Source organism: Mya arenaria, chromosome 2, assembly GCF_026914265.1.
Source record: "Mya arenaria isolate MELC-2E11 chromosome 2, ASM2691426v1".
NCBI lineage: Eukaryota > Metazoa > Mollusca > Bivalvia > Myida > Myidae > Mya > Mya arenaria.
The window spans coordinates 57,807,078-57,829,162 of NC_069123.1; the positions used below are offsets into that span (position 1 = coordinate 57,807,078).

At 36.5% G+C, this 22,085-nt stretch overlaps 1 protein-coding gene across 2 annotated transcripts; it reads right to left on the minus strand.

Annotated features, from left to right (window-relative positions):
* Nucleotides 1-1,848: 1,848 nt before the first annotated feature.
* Nucleotides 1,849-21,283, minus strand: LOC128224494 (telomere length regulation protein TEL2 homolog). Of its 2 annotated transcripts, none has more exons than XR_008259493.1 (21): nucleotides 20,876-21,283; nucleotides 19,572-19,793; nucleotides 17,825-17,979; nucleotides 17,379-17,526; nucleotides 15,234-15,336; nucleotides 14,454-14,522; nucleotides 12,863-13,004; nucleotides 12,440-12,576; nucleotides 11,965-12,044; nucleotides 11,490-11,624; nucleotides 10,882-10,970; nucleotides 10,541-10,632; nucleotides 10,158-10,274; nucleotides 9,725-9,796; nucleotides 9,258-9,380; nucleotides 8,275-8,414; nucleotides 5,819-5,918; nucleotides 5,453-5,517; nucleotides 5,040-5,155; nucleotides 3,259-4,213; nucleotides 1,849-2,638 (listed from the first exon to the last, which is right to left on the minus strand). XR_008259493.1 is itself a non-coding variant. In XM_052934346.1 (21 exons), the coding sequence occupies exons 1-21, from the start codon at nucleotides 21,232-21,234 to the stop codon at nucleotides 2,609-2,611; spliced, it is 2,577 nt and encodes an 858-aa protein (XP_052790306.1). In that variant the 5' UTR covers nucleotides 21,235-21,283; the 3' UTR covers nucleotides 1,849-2,608. The 2 variants fall into 2 exon arrangements, 1 of the variants encoding a protein (XP_052790306.1); XM_052934346.1 differs by having other exon boundaries at nucleotides 4,131-4,213.
* Nucleotides 21,284-22,085: the final 802 nt, after the last annotated feature.

Here is a 22,085-nt window from a genome sequence, read left to right on the forward strand (position 1 = left end):
GCTGCATCATCCAGGCGCGCATTGGGAACGCGAGGTCCCCATCAGAAAGAATGGGATGTTACGGTCATTACCAGGAAGACGTTCAGGCTCAGTCGGTTCCCTTCCAGTTGCACCAACGTCCGTCCACAAGAAATTGTAGTTGCCATCAACCACTCCAAGCAGTACTATGGAGAAGTACTCCTTGTAATTGAAGAGCCCGGTGTCGCTGTTTTAAGGTGCCTTGCTGGCCAGAATTGCCATCGATTGTCTAACAGCAGCGGACTCCATTCGCATGACCGTGACCGCACAACGTCATCGGCAAATCTTGCTTCAAAGTACTATACTGCCTATTCATCAGCCGCTGGTCGATCCACGGCTGAACCCACCAACGTCAGTGGTTTCGCCGGTTCATGCGCTGTGCACGGGCCCGTATAAACGCTATATAACTATAATATGCGCGTGTTTGAGTTCAACCGGCAGGGCCAGGCGTAGCCGATCAGGTAAAATAGAATTATGTTCCGAATGTTTATTCGCTCAATGAATTAACCCCTAAAAATATGCTGCAAGTACAAGTATACGCGATACTAACGCACGACAGACTGGTAATGATGTATGAGCCTCTTATGAAATACAATATTCGTGAGACAATCTTGCGACAGTCGTGTGATAGTTGTAAGAATGTTTGATTAATGGAAATTCTTCTGCTAAACACGACAAGGTATTTATCATCGAGAGCCGCAAGATTACCATTGGTTAGACACACAGCAAAAAAAGCTGCAAGACCAATTTTGCCTCACGTCGGCAAGTCGGTAATGCTGATTTGTGGAAAGAAAAATGCACTTTGAATCATTACTCTTTTTAAATTGAATAATCAAAGCCTTCCCATAACCTGAATCTGTATTGATATGTATAGTTTTATTTTTAATAATTGTTAGATTTTCGGCTAAAATAACTAGTATACGCAATTTCCGCACTCTTACAAGGTGTGAAAATCAACAAAGGCAAATTTGGTAGGTAGTGTGATTGTTCAGCAGTTAGGCAACATTGAATAAACATGATGAGTTAAGAATATGTAGGCCAACATATATGATGAAATGACACTATCGTTATTTGTTTTCGACGTATCTGTGGTCATGGTGTTCAAGATAATGACTGATCCTGAAATTTACGTTTGACCCTCACGACCTTTGACAAACATTTATAGCAGCTTCAAAATATCCTCAAAAGTAAGTGATATTATCTTGAGCTAGCGGTTCAATCCACTAGGGTTTCACCATGGAAAAGGAGTAATCGTCATCGTTGGGAGACTTGGAGCACATGAAATGCAAGTTTCGACTACTGGATTCAGTACTTTGGTGCGGTTTCAGCATGGGTTTTACATTACCGGTACTTTCACTAATAGAATGATGTAAGAGGTATTGAGAAGACCGCAAGTGACAGTGAAGGCATTAATTCATACTAGTAGTCATTTTGAATACGGACCCTAGTACCCTGAATACAACGATATATTTAAAATCGGAACAAAATGCTTGACCCGAAATCCAACCTACAGTTTCGATCTTGACCTTGTGCCAACTTGGCCCCAACATGGGTCTTGCGCCTCTAGTGGTATGTCATTTACGAAAGTAAAACAGGTCATGAGATTGATGAAAATAACTATGTCGGAGATTTGAATTAAGACGTAATTTATTCCCAAAGTTTATCAATATCCTTCAGAAAACACAACACCCAGCAGAATGGGAGGACAGAACCATCTTCTATTTCACACTCCATTTTGTCAGAGTGGATAGGGTGAAATAATTCATCATATCTTTAATATGCAATAGCATAATTGTTATATTACAAATGTAGAAATCACACCATGTTTTCACATATTTTATTTTACTTCAATGTCTATAACAAAGTAAAAATTTGGTATTTAAAGACGATAACTGTTATAATTATAACATAACTGGAACATCAAGATCTCATATGTCTCAACAATGTAGTCTAAATACCTGCCATTGGACAAAATCTACCATCAATGATTATTATAAGATATTTTTGCAACTTAATAAACAAATGACAATATGTACTCAATAACAGACGATAAAATCAGGCATCAATATTTTACCAAGTTCAGTCCTGAAAAACATGAAGTGAATACATATTTTTGCTTTGATCTTTATAAACACTACAACATGGTTTCTTTTTATTTGAATATCTGCTCTTTCAAGTTATGAACTTGATATGGCATTCTTGTTTATTCATTTTAGGAAACAACAACTGGAAAGCAGCAAAAATTAAAGAAGTCTGACAGCCTTAGAAAAAGGGGTTTCTAATTTAAGCGATGTTGCCGTTTTATGTTTACATCACCACCCAAAGTAACAGTTATTCACAGAGCATGCCTACATGTCAGTGATATGTCAGAAAGCACTTCAACATTATCCTTCATCCATGCTGCATATGCTCTATCCACCAACTCCAATCTGAATGTTCACAAGTGAGGCTCTTCCATAGAACACCATGCCAGTTTTGACGTTACACAAGCCACTTCTGTCCATGGCAGCTTGCTAAGTTGCAAGTCCACTTTGATTCAGATATGACATTGTCCATGTAGACCAACCATACAGGTGAATTTCCACTGCCTTCAGTTGAAGTCTGGCTCTGACAGGAACTCCTAAAATACACAACAAGTGGTCAATTTCATCTAGGACCAATACATTTAATCCTACTCACAGATTTCATTGAGTTTTCTGAGAAATAGGAATGTGTTCATCAGCTGTTCACATTCAGCTACATGAAACTGTAAGACATATGAAAGACAATGGCAGTCATCATGGCAAAAAATACTTGAGTTGATGTATACCATGAGAATGCCAATTTCATGTTTCAACTTGTTGTGAACATGAAGCATTTGGAAGGTACGGTTAATTTATTCAAGCTTTTGATGGCTTTAATGTCACAAATAGACTTTTAGGAAGACCCTGAATAGTTCATATACTTTTATTTTATTCAATTTATAAAAAATAAATCTAGTATTAACATAATTTCAATAAAATGTTGAGCATATATTTCCACATCACAGTATTGGGTATATTGGAGATTCAACCAGACATACCTGCTGTGCTTCAGTAAGACAAGCGTAAACAAAACGCTAGCAAACGTTTTGTTTTGTGTCCCTGCTGCAAACATGTTTACTGAACGCATGGCTGTTTAATGATGTTCTCCAAAAAGTACAGCCTGCCATTGTCTTACATTGCACATGGGATGGTATATTAGAGATTCAACCAGCCATACCTGTTTAATGATGTTCTCCAGTAGGACAAGAGCCTGCACAGCCAGGGCCTTACATTGCACATTGGATGGTATATTCTAGAGATTCAACCAGCCATACCTGTTTAATGATGTTCTCCAGCAGGACAAGAGCCTGCACAGCCAGGGCCTTACATTGCACATTGGATGGTTTATTCTAGAGATTCAACCAGCCATACCTGTTTAATGATGTTCTCCAGTAGGACAAGAGCCTGCACAGCCAGGGCCTTACATTGCACATTGGATGGTATATTCTAGAGATTCAACCAGCCATACCTGTTTAATGATGTTCTCCAGCAGGACAAGAGCCTGCACAGCCAGGACCTTACATTGCACATTGGATGGTTTATTCTAGAGATTCAACCAGCCATACCTATTTAATGATGTTCTCCAGCAGGACAAGAGCCTGCACAGCCAGGGTCTTACATTGCACATTGGATGGTTTATTCTAGAGATTCAACCAGCCATACCTGTTTAATGATGTTCTCCAGTAGGACAAGAGCCTGCACAGCCAGGGCCTTACATTGCACATTGGATGGTATATTCTAGAGATTCAACCAGCCATACCTATTTAATGATGTTCTCCAGCAGGACAAGAGCCTGCACAGCCAGGGTCTTACATTGCACATTGGATGGTATATTCTAGAGATTCAACCAGCCATACCTGTTTAATGATGTTCTCCAGCAGGACAAGAGCCTGCACAGCCAGGGCCTTACATTGCACATTGGATGGCAATTCTAGAGATTCAACCAGCCATACCTGTTTAATGATGTTCTCCAGTAGGACAAGAGCCTGCACAGCCAGGGCCTTACATTGCACATTGGATGGTTTATTCTAGAGATTCAACCAGCCATACCTGTTTAATGATGTTCTCCAGTAGAACAAGAGCCTGCACAGCCAGGGTCTTACATTGCACATTCACATCCTTGTCTATCACATCTGAAACAAGTACAGAAAACTTTATATGACATAACAAGGGTTGAACATACACTTTCAGGCTTAATGGCACTAAAAACATTTTCAAGGCGGTTTACTCAACATTTACCAATGAACGTATTTAGTGATCTTTGCATAATGTGTGTTTAGCACTGTGTCTCTTGTTTTGTTTTTGTTTTGCCTGTGTGCCTGTGTGCCTTTGTATCGTTTTAGGCTAATAGGCTTGTCCCAGTTGTTTCCATTGCTTTATAAGTGACCTAAATGGCATTACAATAGAAAGTGACTAAAACCAAAGAATCATACCTAAAACACAGAACCATGCAAACTTAAGAACCATGCAAACTAAAAACATAGAACCATGCCAACTTAAAACACATAGCCATGCAAATTTAAAACATAGAACCATGATAATTAAATACATAGAACCATGCACACCTAAAGCAAAGATCTATGCAAACTTAGAACACGGAATAATACACACTTCTCAGTCATTGCAATTAAATGTAGATTACTATGGAATCCTCTTAGGGCCTTTACGACTTCGCCCCTTGAAATTGCCCAAGAATGAAAATTGTTTATGAGGACGCGATGGCCCTAACAGGATTCCGTAGATTACCAATAAATATTACAAAACAGTCTTATTTCACAAGAGCAGATCTTTATCATGCTTCAATATAGATAAGAAACAACTTTATATAGTATGCTTTAAAATGTAAACATACAAAATTTTGGGACTTGCGGGTAGATAGTGCAGTTAGGGCTACCACCATTATTATTTATGAACATTTGGTGAATTCTATGTAATGCAAGTTTATATAACCTCTCTTACCTTCAAGCCAGTTTTTGGACTCGAACACTTCCTGTTGCAGGTCGTTTAGGAGAACGTGAGGTGGAACGGAGAGGTAAATCATTGACACAGCAAACAACAGGCCCTGTCGTACCTTACTGTAAGTAGATGGGCGTGGTTAAGGTCTCACTGCTTTCAAATACACAAATTTCCATATTTTGATGTATAGAAATAAGCAATATATCTAAGCACTCCATTAAAATATCATGAATGGTTAAAACAGTCTTAAATACAAAAAGTATTACGCAATAAATCTCAAGATTCAAACTGTACTTGTCAGTTCTGATTTGACTTTGTATACAGCCCCACAATCACTGCTAAATGAAGCAATGGTACCACAAACGACACATGTATTTCCTGTCTCATTATGCCCAAAAACTATTAATTTGACTGACCTGTCTCCGTGAAACCTGAGAACCCAGATAAACTCGAGCAGGGCACTGGCCATCTGTCGGGCTGGCTGTAGAGAATGAAACATAAGCAAGGCTGTGACTCAGAATGGTATATAGGCAGTTTAAATGGTGTCAAGTTTTCTATACAAAAAAGCAAAAATATATGAATTTTTGGTACACATTACACTTCATATGGAAAAGAAGACAAATGTGCCAGAAAGGTATACCAGTAATATTTACACAATCTAATTTGATGTTGGATTATTACATTTTGATGTTAAAAATATATCAAGACAAAAAGATCAAGAGTTTAGAAAATATAATTTTCTAATTTAAGCATTAGAACTAAAACATGATCAACTCCTGTACCGGTGAGTTAGCAGCAGCGTACATGACAATACCCAGGGTGTACATGAGGCGCCCAAGTACATAACAGTCCTCACCCATCAGGTCAAATGTGTTCTCAGGTCTGAAAGTGAAAATACGATACATAAGGCGCCCAAGTACATAACAGTCCTCACCCATCAGGTCAAATGTGTTCTCAGGTCTGAGAGTGAAAATACAATACATGAGGCGCCCAAGTACATGACAGTCCGCACCCATCAGGTCAAATGTGTTCTCAGGTCTGAAGTGAAAATACGATACATGAGGCGCCCAAGTACATAACAGTCTGCACCCATTAGGTCAAATGTGTGCTCAGGTCTGAAAGTGAAAATACAATACATGAGGCGCCCAAGTACATAACAGTCCGCACCCATCTGGTCAAATGCGTTCTCAGGTCTGAAAGTGAAAATACATTACATGAGGCGCCCAAGTACATAACAGTCTGCACCCATTAGGTCAAATGTGTTCTCAGGTCTGAATGTGAAAGCAAGATACATGAGGCGCCCAATTGCATGACAGTCCGCACCCATCAGGTCAAATGTGTTCTCAGGTCTGAAAGTGAAAATACGATACATGAGGCGCCCAAGTACATAACAGTCCGCACCCATCAGATCAAATGTGTTCTCAGGTCTGAAAGCAAGATACATGAGGCGCCCAAGTACATGACAGTCCGCACCCATCAGGTCAAATGTGTTCTCAGGTCTGAAAGTGAAAGCAAGATAATGAGGCGCCCAAGTACATGACAGTCTGCACCCATCAGGTCAAATGTGTTCTCAGGTCTGAAAGTGAAATCCAGATACATGAGGCGCCCAAGTACATAACAGTCCTCACCCATCAGGTCAAATGTGTTCTCAGATCTGAAAGTGAAAGCAAGATACATGAGGCGCCCAAGTTCATAACAGTCCTCACCCATCAAGTCAAATGTGTTCTTAGGTCTGAAATTGAAAAAAGAAACATGAGGCGCCCAAGTTCATAACAGTCTTCACCCATCAGGTCAAATGTGTTTTTGATCTGAAAGTTGAAATAAGATACATGAGGCGTGCAAGTACCCCAGTACATAACAGTCCTCACCCATCAGTTCAAATGTGTTCTCAGATCTGAAAGTGAAAATATCATAATACATTTATACAATGTTGAAGTCTTAATTATGCTCAAGTTGCGTGAGTTTAAACAAGTCCTACATTTTGTTATGTTTGGTACAACATTTTACATACATATACTTTAATCAAATTAACTGCAATAAACGCTGTAAAAGAACATTTCACCAAAATGCACATGCATACAGTCGAAACTCGTTGGCTCGATATCACATGGCTCGATATCCTCGTTGGCTTGAACCGGATTAAAAGGACCGATTTTGTTTTACTATATGTTCATATTAAAATTGATCAGATGGCTCAATATCTTGAGGGTCAATATTTCTCCCAGCTAGATGTCATTTTCACGGTCCCTAGTAAGATTTTCACACCTGGTTTTGTGTACTTGGCTCAACGTTATTTTCGCAAGCTTAGGTAAGATTTTCATGCCATGCTTTATTAAGCACAAGGCGTTAATCGATTAGATTTGCTTGATTAGTATCATACTTATTTGAGCAAACATGCCATAACTTTAATTTCTGTCTTTAATTAGCACGAGACCAAACATTAAAATTATGTCATTAAATGTGTATATTTGAATGCATTTTTATGGCGTCATTAACATGAAAATATTGTGCTGAATGTTTCTCCAATTGGAAGAATTAATACAAATGTCAAATGCTGAGCAATCTAGAGAAGGACCCGGTACAAGCTAATCTATGCTTATGTGTTACTCACTGTATAAAGATTGCTTGTTTACAAGCATGTTATACATGTAGATGTGTTTATATTTTATTGCATTAACAAAGACGATATTTTCATAGTATTGAATGTGTCATGTTGGGAACTCTACGATAACTATATCGAATAAATACACTTCTCTTGCGAAGATAACATAGCAAATAATGAACGAGATAACACAAGACGTTATTTAACGTATCAAAGAAAAGTACATATTCAGTAAGCATTCCCGCTTGGCTCGATACTTTCGAGGCTCAAAGTATTTTGGCTGGTCCCTGGAATATCGAGCCAACGAGTTACGACTGTAGTTGCTTACTGACATCATGACAGGCAGTAATTTTTGTCAACAATTTTCATATAGTTTTAAAACAATTTTGTAATCCTGCTTTCTATGAATGCATCTTATTTTAGACTGTATACTACAAAATCATTATAGTAATTATCTGACGGCGCAGTGTGGCGTTTTGAGGTTTCTTATCCACAGTGGGGAGGAAAGAGGTTTCGTGGCCTAGTAAATGCACACCTATTATGAATGTTAAGACTTGGAAAGTTACACTGGTACTAAAGCCGATATTATCTTCAGTTTACGCAGAAAATGTAAATAGAATGACCAGAAAGACTGACCTGTCAAAGTTCCCCATGAGCGGGTAGAAGAAGTGTCCAGCCACGGGGGCAAAACGGTTCTCCATGGGGGTGGCCTCTGGCTTGCTCCGCCCCTGCCCAAACCGCCGGGTTTTACTCTCAATTCTCCGCTGTACTACGTCCTAGAAAATACCAACATAATGCTCAACTTTTAAAAGCAGAAGGATAAATGGGAATAAAATTGAGTTTAAAAATCTAAAGCCTATTAAGGGTAACAGTGCTGTCACAGAAACAATACAAATGCTCCTAATCGAGCCTGTGGGCTTGATAACCATTAGTTTAAAACATATATGTGGACTAAAGAGGATTAAAACCTTTTTGCCTTCCAATGGTGCTCTTTACAAATCTGTGAAATTAATTCAATTTCCCCTAGCGGGCAAAACCCTATGGCTGAGAAATGACATATAACTAATGCATTGACCTTCAATAGTGACCTTCACCGTTAAGATGAACAAATGTCATGCTTGACATGACTTCCAATGGAGATTAACTAATCTATGAATTTTTGTTAATATTTATAAAGTTATGAAATTATATGTGTGCAACATGATCTCAAAGTGTGCCCATAATTGGATGAGATGATCACACACCATACCATGTTGCTGTGAGATAAGAGCACCAATCTTATGTGTGACAAACCTCACTACAATGGTGCTCTGCAACTCTGTGAAGATTAAATGAAATCCTGTCTTTATCAACAAAGTCATTTTTGAGATAAGGTTGTACCAGATGGGCACATTGCCCGATGGAAAAACCAATGAACAGAGGGTGCAGTTTCTATACATGCAGTCCTTAAAGTTAATGTTATGAGTGAATGTGATTTCAAAATATCACCCAAAATATTTCTGCCTCATATGTAAATGAGCGTATTTTGGGGAATATTTCCATATGTTTGGGCACATAAAACCCAACCGATTTTATTTCTGTAAACTGTGAGTGTAGAGTTTCCCTGCCAATATTTGCACCTGCCAGCTTTCCGGTTCTGTGCTGGAGGCAGTCAATTCCTGGACCTTGGGCTTGGGCAGGTTGTCTCCCTTGGCAGCAGGGTCAGTGGGGCGAGACAGCTCCTGGGCAGCTGTCCCCAGCACCTGGGATGAAACAAAGAGGACAATATGAATTTGATATATTATTTTTGATGTGAAATGTAAAATGTTCACTTATTCAAAGTAAGTTTAAAATTGCCTCAGTTCTAAATGAAATCAAAGCAATGCGACAGCTGTCACTTTTTGCTTCGGCCATGTGGGCAAAATCTACAATTACAACGACTAAACAATAACAATATTAACTTTTTTCATTTAAAAGTACATAACTTTTAAACATGAAGATATGTATGTGTTTGCTAATGTTAATGAAAATTGATAAGACTTAATTAACAATATAACAAAATAGTAATAAATAACTATTTCTGATAATCCAAGCTGTATATAACTACCTCTATGATATCCAGGCGCTGTCTGATGTTGTAGTTTTTGTCATAAAACTGCTCAGAAAGGTAACTGGCAACCTGTATTGTACAATTATAATTGACTTGAACAATTATAAAACAGAACTTTTTATTTTATTTTTAATTCAAGGTTTCATGTAATAACAAAATGTGTTGCAGATAAAGCAATCTAAATTAGTCAAATTGTTTGTTTAATACTGTAATTCTGTAAACCATGTATGTTCCTACAGAAATCATGGATCTCAAAACTGAAAATAATTGCTTTCAAAACTGCTGATCAGCAAACTTTAAAAAGAATGAAATTGAAACATTTGAAAATTAAAAAATTGTACAATATATATCAAAAAAGCATTATGCTTTTTTTATTTTTGCCTTGTAATGTAATACATGTAAATGTAGCATGTGACTGCTCTGCAGTTACCTGTTCTGGTGCTGTAACAGCGAGTGCTACGAGGGTGCTGAACCTGATCGTGCGGAAGTCAGGAAGTGAGTACTCATCTGCAAGATGTACGAGGACCTTTGTGAACTCCACACTCACCTGGCATGGAAGAAATCAAATATATAACTTAAGATACTAACACAAGTAGCAGGGACCTTAAATTAACAACAATTATATTGGACATTTATAAGAAAATATTGTCTGCAATTCCTGTAAAATTTTAGCGATTGGAGGCAATGATAATGTTGAATACTTTGACTGCTTTTTCAGATTTGGGAAAAATTTAAAATCTACAAACCTCAAAACCCATGAAATTGACCTAAAAAGCATGCAACTTTTCAAAACAAGAAATAAGCAGCCCCTACCTCAGCGACCCCATATGGTTTCCCCCTGATAAGCCCCTCGGCTGCTTTAAGAGCCTGTTCTACCCTCTCTGGACCCTCATTACCTATCAAGTCTGAAATATCATACATGTGAGTTAAACAACTTAGTCTAAATAAATTTTTAATCTTTAACACAATACTGATATTGTAAATACTTAAAAAGTAATGAAATTCAAGTTAAGATTCAAAGTAAATTAACCTTTGGTACCAAAACAATTTGAAACTTATTTATTTTTTTTTATTTTTTTTTTAAGTTATACATATACTAGTACTACCTTCTGAATTAAAAATAGTTGTGTTTATGCCTGGTTTCAGCCACCTACCTTCCATGCAGTCACGGATGTACTTCGGCTGTCTGACCTTCACCTTGTCTGTATCATGTGACATGTCATATGGCTCAAGGTCATCATCACTGGAATAAAAATCCTCACAAGGTCATCTTTGAATAAGCAACTGTACTGTACAGTAACAGTGGTACTGTTAATATTTAGTGATATAAACTACAGGTGATGAATACCCCCATATGCCAACTGGACACCGAAATGGTTATAACTTGTGTTTTGGAAGTAACAACATGAGTATGTGCATTACAAAACTGATTCTGCCATTTCTATATTCAAGAGACTTTTTATCTACAACTTTTGTTGTGACACAGTAAAATATCACAGAGATCGCAGGTGTACAATTTCCCATGCTGACCAACTTTGCTGTGTGTTGGTGAAATATTTTTGGAGCTACACATGGCATAATATTCTGTGAGAAGACAGGACAGGACATTTCCAGCTGAAATATGTGCTTAAAAAATTGAAATGGTTTCTAAGAAAACGGCATGCACATAGCTTATGCATATCGCTATCGTAATGGCACCATGACCATGATCCCGATAGCTATTCTATTACCATCCTGCAGAAACTCTTGTACATCGACCCACCTATCAAGGTCGGAGGGAGGATCAGGCTGGGTGACTGGCGGGGTTGGCACATGTTTCTCTGATGGACTGACCATCTCTTCCAGTCCAGACAGAGCCACCTCCGTACCACGTTCAGACAGCATCATACACAGCTCACTGTAACATACATAATACATTTTACACACACAATTATATAAGAAACATACATTTCATGGAGTTCACATAAAGATTTGCTAGTAAAACATTGGAATTATTCCTGAAAAGAGTAAAAAATTATTTACACATTCCATCTTGTAATTTCAAACTAAATGTATATACCGGTATACGGTACATTGAAAATGATAATTTCATGCTACTCATTTTTTCTGTTCAGTTAAATCTGATCTTTAAGTTGAATGTGACTCATATTACCTACTTGACATTCCTTTTCACTACAGCCCTTTTAAAAGACTTCCTATATCTGAAACAATGACTATATGTAGATGGTTATACTTACTCAGTGAGGTCATCTATAAAGGGGTCAGTTGGGATGTCCAGCAGGGATTTTAGGGCTTTAACCTCCTCATCCTCCTCCACCTGGAAGCCGAAAAAATACAAATCCGTGTATAGGTACATTAAGGTACCAAGTTAATGCATAATTCCCAATATAATACAGGAATACTTGTCTTCATCATGAACTCTGCCACAAGCCATGGATTTATCGGTGAAGAATAATATTGGATTGTTAGTTAATTGTTTGTCTTTGTAGTCATACATGTAATTGTACAATTTTATAAGTGTGAATAAAAAAAATTCTAATTTCATTTTTCATTAATTTAACAACTCTTATGTAATTATTTGCTACAACTCTTAAAGCAAAGATTTGTTTTACCTAATGGTATTTATTCCTTATCAAGACATTCAGCAATGGCTGAGACATCTCAATGGAAATATTACGCACACATCATAAAGATATGCCACCATACACCAACCTCAAACCTGAGTTCTGGGCCATCAGGTTCAAGACGACGGGTGACAATTTCTCCAACCAGCATGCCAAGTCTGCGTACCTTCCCGTCAGAGAACCCTAGGTGGTTCTGCACACTCACAAGAAGGTATCTCAGCAACTCTATCAAAAAATACTCTTATTCGTTTATGGACATTTGTTTAAGAAGTGACAGATTTTATGGAAATTTTGCTTATCTTATAAATAAAAAAAACAAATGAGTTTTGAGTGTTTTCCCATACTCTCAATAACATGAATTGTGGACCTCAGTGTTAACCCACATGATATCATTTGATTTTGCTGTAATAATACTACTATCTCATATTCTATAAGTAAAAAATATCATACAGATAAATATGTTTTAATGACCCAACCACTATGATGAATACAACAAGCCAATCTGACATACCATCCTTGTGTTCGTGTTTGAGTGACTCTGTGAGGAAGGCAATAGAGATGACAAGGGCCTGTGTCAGGTACACGTGCTGCTCGTATGACGTGTGCCTCATCGCGCTCTCATCCCCCCACACCTGCACTAGCTCCTTTAACATCTGCATGAAGACATTGGCATGTGACAGTGTACGGTACATGGATATCGACTGATAAACACATGCTGCTTGTGTGTCAATGTGCATTCGCTTCTCACACATACATGCACACCAGAGAACACCAATTGAGTGATCAACATCAAAATCACATAATTAAAGATTTAAAACATGAAAAAAGGGAGAAAACAGAAAATCATATGACCTTTAACCTAATCAGATTCGCATAACAAATGATTTAATAACAAGTGTATTAAACAATTGATATCGCCCAGATGATGCATTGTCCAAGAACAAAACATTTCAAGACTTCAATTTAAAAAAACACACTGCAAAGTGTAATTTAAAGCATAGAAAAAGTAAAATATGAACAGCTAAATTCAATTTTGAAATACAAAATAATGTAATAGTGAAGACATCACTTGTGACAAGAACAGTTGTTTTCAGTAATGGTAATTAATGACCATTGAAGGCAAGTACAGGTTTTACAGGCAAGTAGTGAATACCGGGTACTCTTTCATGTAAATGACTGATGGTGTTTTTATTTTACAAAGAATACTGGCCAATATATATACAACTTGTGCAATACACCTGGGCAGTGATATAATTAAGACTGGCATGTGTTAAGTGTAAGGCTAATGTTTATATCTCCGCTGTACCATACGGTCTATATAGAGTTGCCATGTATTATAATGGATCATAAAATAAATAAATCAAATACCTGACAAACCCTGAAGATTACATTATTGACCTCATCCTTGATATCCATAAAAAATGGCTCACTTTAATGGAAAAATCTGTTTGATAATTTTATCAAACTTTATCTGCAAGCTTAGCACCATAATGTAGCTATACATTTCTAACTAAACAAATCCATTAGCAAGCTTTGAAAGGTTGTCAAAACTTGCACAAGCATCACCCTAATGCCATTATACATATTAACTATTAATTATAAGTGCAATTTCATTTTGGGCATGCATTAGCTCACTACTAGGGTCTGCACACTTGACATGAGTTTCACTTATTTCCATTTAGCTTCATTAGTTACATAGCTATGGCTCTCAGTCTGGATGGACAAATCATGTTAAATTTAATCATAAGTACAACATTTACGGCGAGTTGATAACATTTGTTGATTACTTATATGTATCACATGGAACTAACTACTAAAAAGCATCCATATATTTTCAGTTTGCATTGGTTTTACTAGTAACAACCAATGAACTCAGTTTTAAATTACACTTACAAGAAACGCACCATGACAAACAAAACTTTTTTAAGTGTCTCAACTGACTGATTGAAGCCGCTGTTTGGAAGGTACAAATCACATGTTTCTTTGATGCAAAAGGAAAATGTGACTGGCAATGTTTAACTGATTGACGAATGTTCACAGAGTTTAGAAGCAAACAGTAGTTTTACACAAGATTTATGAAACACTGGTTTAAGATGGCCCACCTTGATATACAAGTACTGTCTTGTTGGTCCTGTTGCTAAGTAACCTATGACATTCTGAAGGACTTGAGGCTGAAAGTAGAAAATCATTTGTCATTAAAGGATTGATCACATTTTTTCTTGTGTTTATGCTGTATGAATGCAGTAGGGCACACAAGCAAAGTGAAATAATTACATTAACATTTTAAATAAGTATTCATTACGCTTAAAAATTGGCAATATCCTCTGCAACGTTGTATATCATTGGTTAAATGACAGCATGCTAATCCAATCGCAGCACAATATTGAAATAAACAATGACTTCATAACTCCTTGCTTGTTACCTATACAAAGGACTAAGCAAGGTAAATATTCTGCTTTAACACATGGACTCAAACCTGTATGAAAGTCACAGGTACAAATTCAACGTATATGAAAAAAGAAAGAAAACATTTTCATATCACCATTACTTAAAACAAATATCGTTTTGTTACTATAGTTTCTCAAGGATGCTAAAGCAAATTGTTCAAAAAAAGATGAGGAAACCAGTACATAATAGGAGACCCCCTATCCCATTATACACAAGCAATATTGTTTGTATTGATCAAATAAAAGGCATCAATTTTAGTATTTAAAATTTTGGGGCCAAAAACAGAGGGAGTAAGCTGAAAAGAGGAAAATTGGCATCCCTTGTTCCTGTACTATTTTTTTGTTTCATATATAGCCATACATGCTGATTCAGATACCATCAGTAGAAATATACATCGTGTACCAGCTTGCTTGATGTGACATGGACAAACTTACAGACTTGTAGTGCCTGTGGAAGATGAGCTTTGTACATAAGAGAAGCTGGACCTTCTGATTCTGCGTCACACAGTTGCCCAGGTAACGATCCACCAAACCATACCTGCATGTAACAGGAACATAGAGCACATTCAAATATCACTTTATCAGTTTAATCCTTTAAAGGGACTCGCTCACATATGTTTTAATGTTGGCAAGAACCTTTTCAACTTAGTTCATATCAAGTTAATTTACCCACTTTAATGAACTTACTGCAACTGGCATACACTCTCATGAACAAAGTTTGTAAATCCAAGCCTCAAGTCATTTTATTTCCAATATCGTTTTTAATGCCTTACAGAATTACCAACAAGAGCATTTTCTGTCATCATTTTATAATAATTGTTAACTATACAGCTCTTATTTGTATTTTTGATGATGTATTTTCTTCATAGCTACAATCAGTTAGTTCTCATTTCACATGAAACTAGAGCCATCATAGGATGTGATAAGGGTCCCAAATGATAGCACCTATGACAGTCAATGCGATTGGAAGGTATGTTGTAAGTCAAGTAGGGTGACTATCTTAATATAGGCCATTTGCAATGAACTTCTTGTATCCAATATGTTGCCTTTCATGAGTAAATGCAGATATTTTTATATGAATTCAATATCTTTTCATAACATATGCTAAAAAAAGTAAAATAGCAATGAGTGTATAGCACTTGAAATCACTGAGTGTATCTATTCCTCGCATATTTTGAGAAACGCAAAGAAATTGAAAAGAAAAACAATTAAAATAAAGTTGTTATGCATATGCTTGGTCATTCATGCGAACTTCACATTGGTAAAGGGATATAATCGATTCATGGTCCTGATTGTACGGCATTGCCTACCCAATTGAACAGAGTGAATATGATGAAGTTTTGGCATAATTAAGTGATCTGCTTATTTATAAAAAGAAAATGAGATATCCTCATCACCATTGCCTCTTTTGCTAAGGATTGGATAAGATTGACAAGATGACACCCACAAAAATTGGATCAAATTTTGACAAATCAAGGGTTATAACTCTGAAGAATATTGAGTAAAATGGCCTAATCAAACTCAGGCTAGATATTATGCCCTAAACCCGTGAAAGTGCCGTCAGCACCATTTTCTTCTGCCTATTATGCAAGTTTGTTTATATTTATTTATGTGTTTTTTATGTAAAACAAATAATATTTGTAGTGACGTTTTACCAAGGGGAGATGATCATCAGCATACATTATGTTTAAAAGTATGAGTCCAAGAGACAAAGAGTGTCAATTCTGGCACAGTGTACTACTTCTAATAACCTGTTTTCATTGCAAAAGCAATGCCAATACCGATCAGACAAGTCAAGTAAGGTCAGAACATGATACATACGAAATGGTGTAACCTTTTGACCAACGGATTACAAACAATTGTCATATCAAGGAAGGCAATTTGGAAAACAAATGGTCATAGAGTTATAGTTTTTGTATTACATATAAGTTTGCAATAAGACATATATATTGATGCTTCTAGTCATAAAAGTAGTCATTTGTTAAAATTTGAATATTAAAGTCTCCAAGGGAGATTTATTTGATATTATTTTCAATAGAGTTACGGTATGTAACTTGTCATAAAAGAGATTATTCTTACCGTGACCAAATGTATGAATTTTGTATCCTTGATGATTTAAAACTTATTTAAAAAAGTTATATGGACAAACATTTAAGGTCTATGAATTTTTTCCATCTTTAATATATAGATGTTAAGCAGCAGCCAACTGTATTTCCCGGTTAAGTTTTTCCTTTGGTTAAAATTATCCAAAATGTTTATTGAATGGTCAATATTTATCCAATAATCAAATCACTTATCCAAGTTTTATACAATTGACTGCAGGTATGAGCTTTTCATACTGGCAAGCGTAAAGAAAGAACCTATATGTACATTAGATAATGTGTTTAAAAGCGCTAGGTTAGGGTTTTAAGAACATGCACACATGTATTTTACAAGTGAGGAGCAATGTGATCGACTTTACAAGTGGCACCAGAACACCATCCAGCACCACGTCATCTAATAATATTAAGTATATTGGTATATATACATCTAAGTATTCTAAGTAAATTCGTACACATATTTGTGATTTAGTGGCCATACCATGTAAGTGACTTGACCAGGGGCACAAGGACACTCTCCATGCAGCGGTCAGGCACTCTTGTGACCACAGTCTCCATCACCTGGCTCCAGATGAAGTCTTTACGCACCAGCAGCATCGTCTGACGTAGCACAAGTCTCCAAAACTGATCTGTAGGAGCAAAACACGTAATAATGTACTTGCGATCTTAAAACCAGGTTTTGGGATTGTATTTATGAAGTAAATAGTTAGGAATGTTTATAAACAATGTCAAGAACATTTGTGTTGCGCTTAATTTAGTATTACAAATGTTTTTACATATACATATTTATAATCATTTATTTATTTTCTATCATAGTCTTAGATGAAATGTTTGTCTTTCATTCAGAATATTTTCAGAAATATTCATATAGATGTATGCATTTTTTTTAAATGGAAGTAATGGAATACAATGTACAAGAATTTCTACCAGCATATCCACAAAGGCAAAGCTTTCCAATCAAGTGGCTGACAAACTCCAGGCTGCAATCTCGTGACAGGCGTATATGGCGGCATGCTGTTCCCAGTGTGAGCAGGATGTCAGATATCAACAATGGAATGTAATGCTGCTGTTGAAATATCTCACTGCAAATTACACAATCATTTTTTTATACATTTTCATGTAAGCTTTTATGGTATGTTAAGCTTGTGGGCTTTGAAAATGACTGATAGTATAAAAAGCACATATAGCCATGATGTAGGGCCTTTTGAACTCTGGATTATACTTTACATAGGAACTTTTATGGTCGATATTCAGCTTCATAAGCCAAGGCCACACCATTAATAATAATATTTTATTTTTGGTTCCACTGGTTTTGACCGAAAAAGAAAGACAAGAGTGGATGAATGCGAAACAATTTTTTCCTTCATTATTTATCATTCATATTGATAATCCTGAATAAATATAATTGTATGTATAATATTATTTATTTCTTTTTTTCTATGGAAATTAAATGCAGGGTTTAAATTTGGACTTGCACAACTAGCTAACTTGGACTGAAATATAAATATTGGGAGAGACTTTTGCATAAGCTCACTCAATTCAACTAGTGTATATTACTGTGGTCATTTTTTTTCCAATACTCGTTTATTAGTCTTGGTCGTCTGTCAAATCCCGATACTGTCTTCTAGTCCCATCGGTAATTTCCGTAATCACCTGATGCTAGCTTAACCAATCATATAGCTCGACTGCCAAGACGTAAATAGGTTCGATAATTTCCGGCTTTACACTTCCAGAAAACTCACATTTCGTACCCATATTGTTCGATCTGAGCTAGAATCGCTCCCTGTACCCCTCCCCCCCCCCCAGAAAAAACTCAACGGATTTACATTAATCTCAAAATCGATCCGTGAGGCCTTAAATCCAGATTAATCCGGAATTTTACCATCCCTGAAATTTACAGTAATCTTCTCACACTTGTGTGTGAAAGTAGGCCATTCCAATACCAGATACATTGTACAAGATGTGCGAATGGTGCTAATGGACATAACATAATGGTTCCACTTTCCCATTGGCAGATAGTGCATGCCAAGAAGGCAGAAAAAAATGGTGCTTCAGTCTCAAGATCATTAAAATAAACCTGCAGATTACATATGGAAATGATACTATTTTAATTTTGAACTATTTTAATTTTGAAAAAAAGCAATGAAAGAGAAAGATGGGTAAATGAAGAATTAATGAGGGAACATTTTATAATAGGGCAATTATTATTAGTTAGGCTTTACAAGATCATTTTGGTGTTTATTTATATTATCGATAAAAGGCAGACATGGTAACAGACAAGTTCTGGGCCTTGTTGTTTAGGACAAGAACGTTTTTTTTTTGCAATATAATGCTTTAAGATAAATAATCTTTAAACTAGTATTTCTATTTTGTAGTTCAAGTATATAATTTTATGTAAGTGTAGAAAATCAATTTCATTTTGTGAAATACATGTATGAGAACATATGGAACAATAGAATAAAATAATATAAATTTAGGATGCAACTCAACACAGCTCAAAAAAACTACTTTACTACAGCTGCATCGCAGTTAGAGAATGTTGGCTGCTTAGAGCTATTCAAAGAAGTATTTATAAATACATGTACTTAGGACATTATGAGTATGGGTTTTAGGATATTTATTTTTTGAGAAAAAGGGCAAGGATCAAGATTCTTTAATGTACCTGGTAACTTACCTTACTTCAGTTTTCAGTTTATTGGCCATCTTCTCCGGTACTGATGCCAGTTCCACTATCATTGATTCCCATTGTAACATTCTTCCTTGTCTCTTCCATTCAAACATAGAGCAACTTGTTACCTTGTTCAAACCACTCTGCTCAAATAGGATGCTTGCTACTTTGTGGGCTTTTAGAAACTCTTCTAGAAGTAAGATGCACTTATTCAACTTATATCCTGGGCTGAAATAGAATCAAAATTAATTCAAAATTGATCATTACCGATGCAAATGTGACTTCATACTGAAGTATCTTTCAATCACTCGAGTCCTAAAAGCTCAATACCAGCTATCTGCAAACTTGATTTGATGAAAGGTGGCCTCAATGTAATACCATTTGGTTGAGCTCTGTGCTTGTTAGTCCTAATAGTTATAAAAACATAATAAACATACTGTGAAATCATTAATGTTCGTGGGGCATTAATGTTCGTGGATTTCGTGGGTTGGATGATCCACGAATTCAAGATCCCACGAAATAATAGACCCTTTATTCACTTTTTCAATTGCCATGTTATGTACATACTCAAGATTTTCGTTACAGAGGCCGCAGTATACAGGTTAATATACGTCTCACTGTATATCTTATAATCATCGTTTTGTTAATATATTATATCTGAGTTTAAAAAATAATAAACCAAATCATTTATTGTGTTTTATGAACCAAATGACAGAAGCGCGTGCCTAAACGTGTGCTGTTCATGAAAATCTCCAGGCTAACAAGATGTGAGTGATGAGTGTCGGTTCTCGTTTTTTTTTTTCAATGAAACAATTAATCGATTACATTGGAGGTTTTGAGCACCCAACGTAATGTATGTACAAAACAACGCGTTCAATACACTTATTAAACAAAAACATTTGAATAAATGTTGAACATCAGCTATCTATTGGGATTTTTTTCTCAAATATACGAACCTTCTCATTATTTTCACAGTTTGCAAAATTCCTAATTGGCATTCAATGGCTTCGCATATCTGTATTTATGATCAGGGTACATCTTCTTTTATGACCTTAATTTCCAATTAAATCGATAATGGACATGGGTATATGCACTGATTGGCATGTCGTACCACTATAGCAAGTGTCATAAACCATGTGACGTAGAAGACGGAAATAACGGGCCAGCGCGTGGAGATAACGCAGACGATCACAGTTTCGATTTATTTTTTCATTAATGAAAAACCACGAAATTTCATGCCAACGAATATAAATGATTTCACAGTATTTCAATTAACATCTCAAAAAATTGGGGGGGGGGGGGGGTGTTACCTTGTGATTGCAATAGTGTCCATTAAGATGAGGAATGCGTTCTCGCAAGATCCGTCAAGGAAGATATGAAGGAAATACTGTGAAAATTCAGAATGGCTTAGTTGCCCAACATTTTCTATCGAAATGATATCTAACAGAAATTTGCACATTTGAATATAGTGAGTTTTCAGGAATATTTCCTGGTTTTCGTCGTCAATGGGCTTTTTATCTAAATTCTCATTCTTTGAGTCCGATTTTTTTAGCGGAATGTATTGGCAAATGAGTCTTAAACATGATAAATAATCGTCCTTGGATTTAACATTTCTTAATTTGTTTTGAATTTCGCGAACAGTTCTTCGTATATATACCGCAGACGACATTTTTGTCTGGTGGTTGCAAACATTCGGCTATTTCATGGGCGCGGACATGTTGAAAGGGTCCAAAGAAAATGCAGACACAAGCAAAATATTGTTCGCAGTGGTCCCCCCTGACGAGGTAAACGGTACGATGTTCTTCTGCGTACACTTATACTTTGTTGCAAGAAGGATAACGTCAGAAAGTTTTATCGGGAGTTAAGGACCGACAAACGCTTACTGTATGGAATAATTGCAGCTCACGATAATGATTTAAAAATAAATAATAATTGTTGAAATACCTTCAAGCATTTGATATAGCATGATATGCAAACCCGAATGTTATCCAATTTTACTTTGCATTGGTAACACATACAGTAGAGGGCTGCCCGAATAGGCACGTGTAAAAACGTGTTAATTTTATACGTGTATACTATACAAAAAAAACAGTATGGGACATATTTTTAAGCTTGACCAATACTTATGATACAACACTTATAAGCAGCGACTGCTCATCGTCATAAACATGTATTACGGTAACTGAGTCCGATTTATTTGCACCCCGTCTGCACAACAGGTGATGGGCTCGGTGCTCATTGCTTTACTTCAGTCAGATATGGCGCACAGAGTATTAAACGGAACTGTTAGAACTGTTCTATGCCAGGAGCAACCGTCAGCGCAGACTTGAGCAAGCCTTAAACAGACATCAAAGACTCGATTCCGCAATATCAATAGTAAATCCACGGCTGTTAGCACAACAGCGGCGTTAGCACAACCACCAGAATTACTATACCGGTTGGTGCGGACGACAAAGACATAAACAGTCCAAAGTCGAAATTCTACGCCAACGTTATGATTGACCGACGGAACAAAAAAAA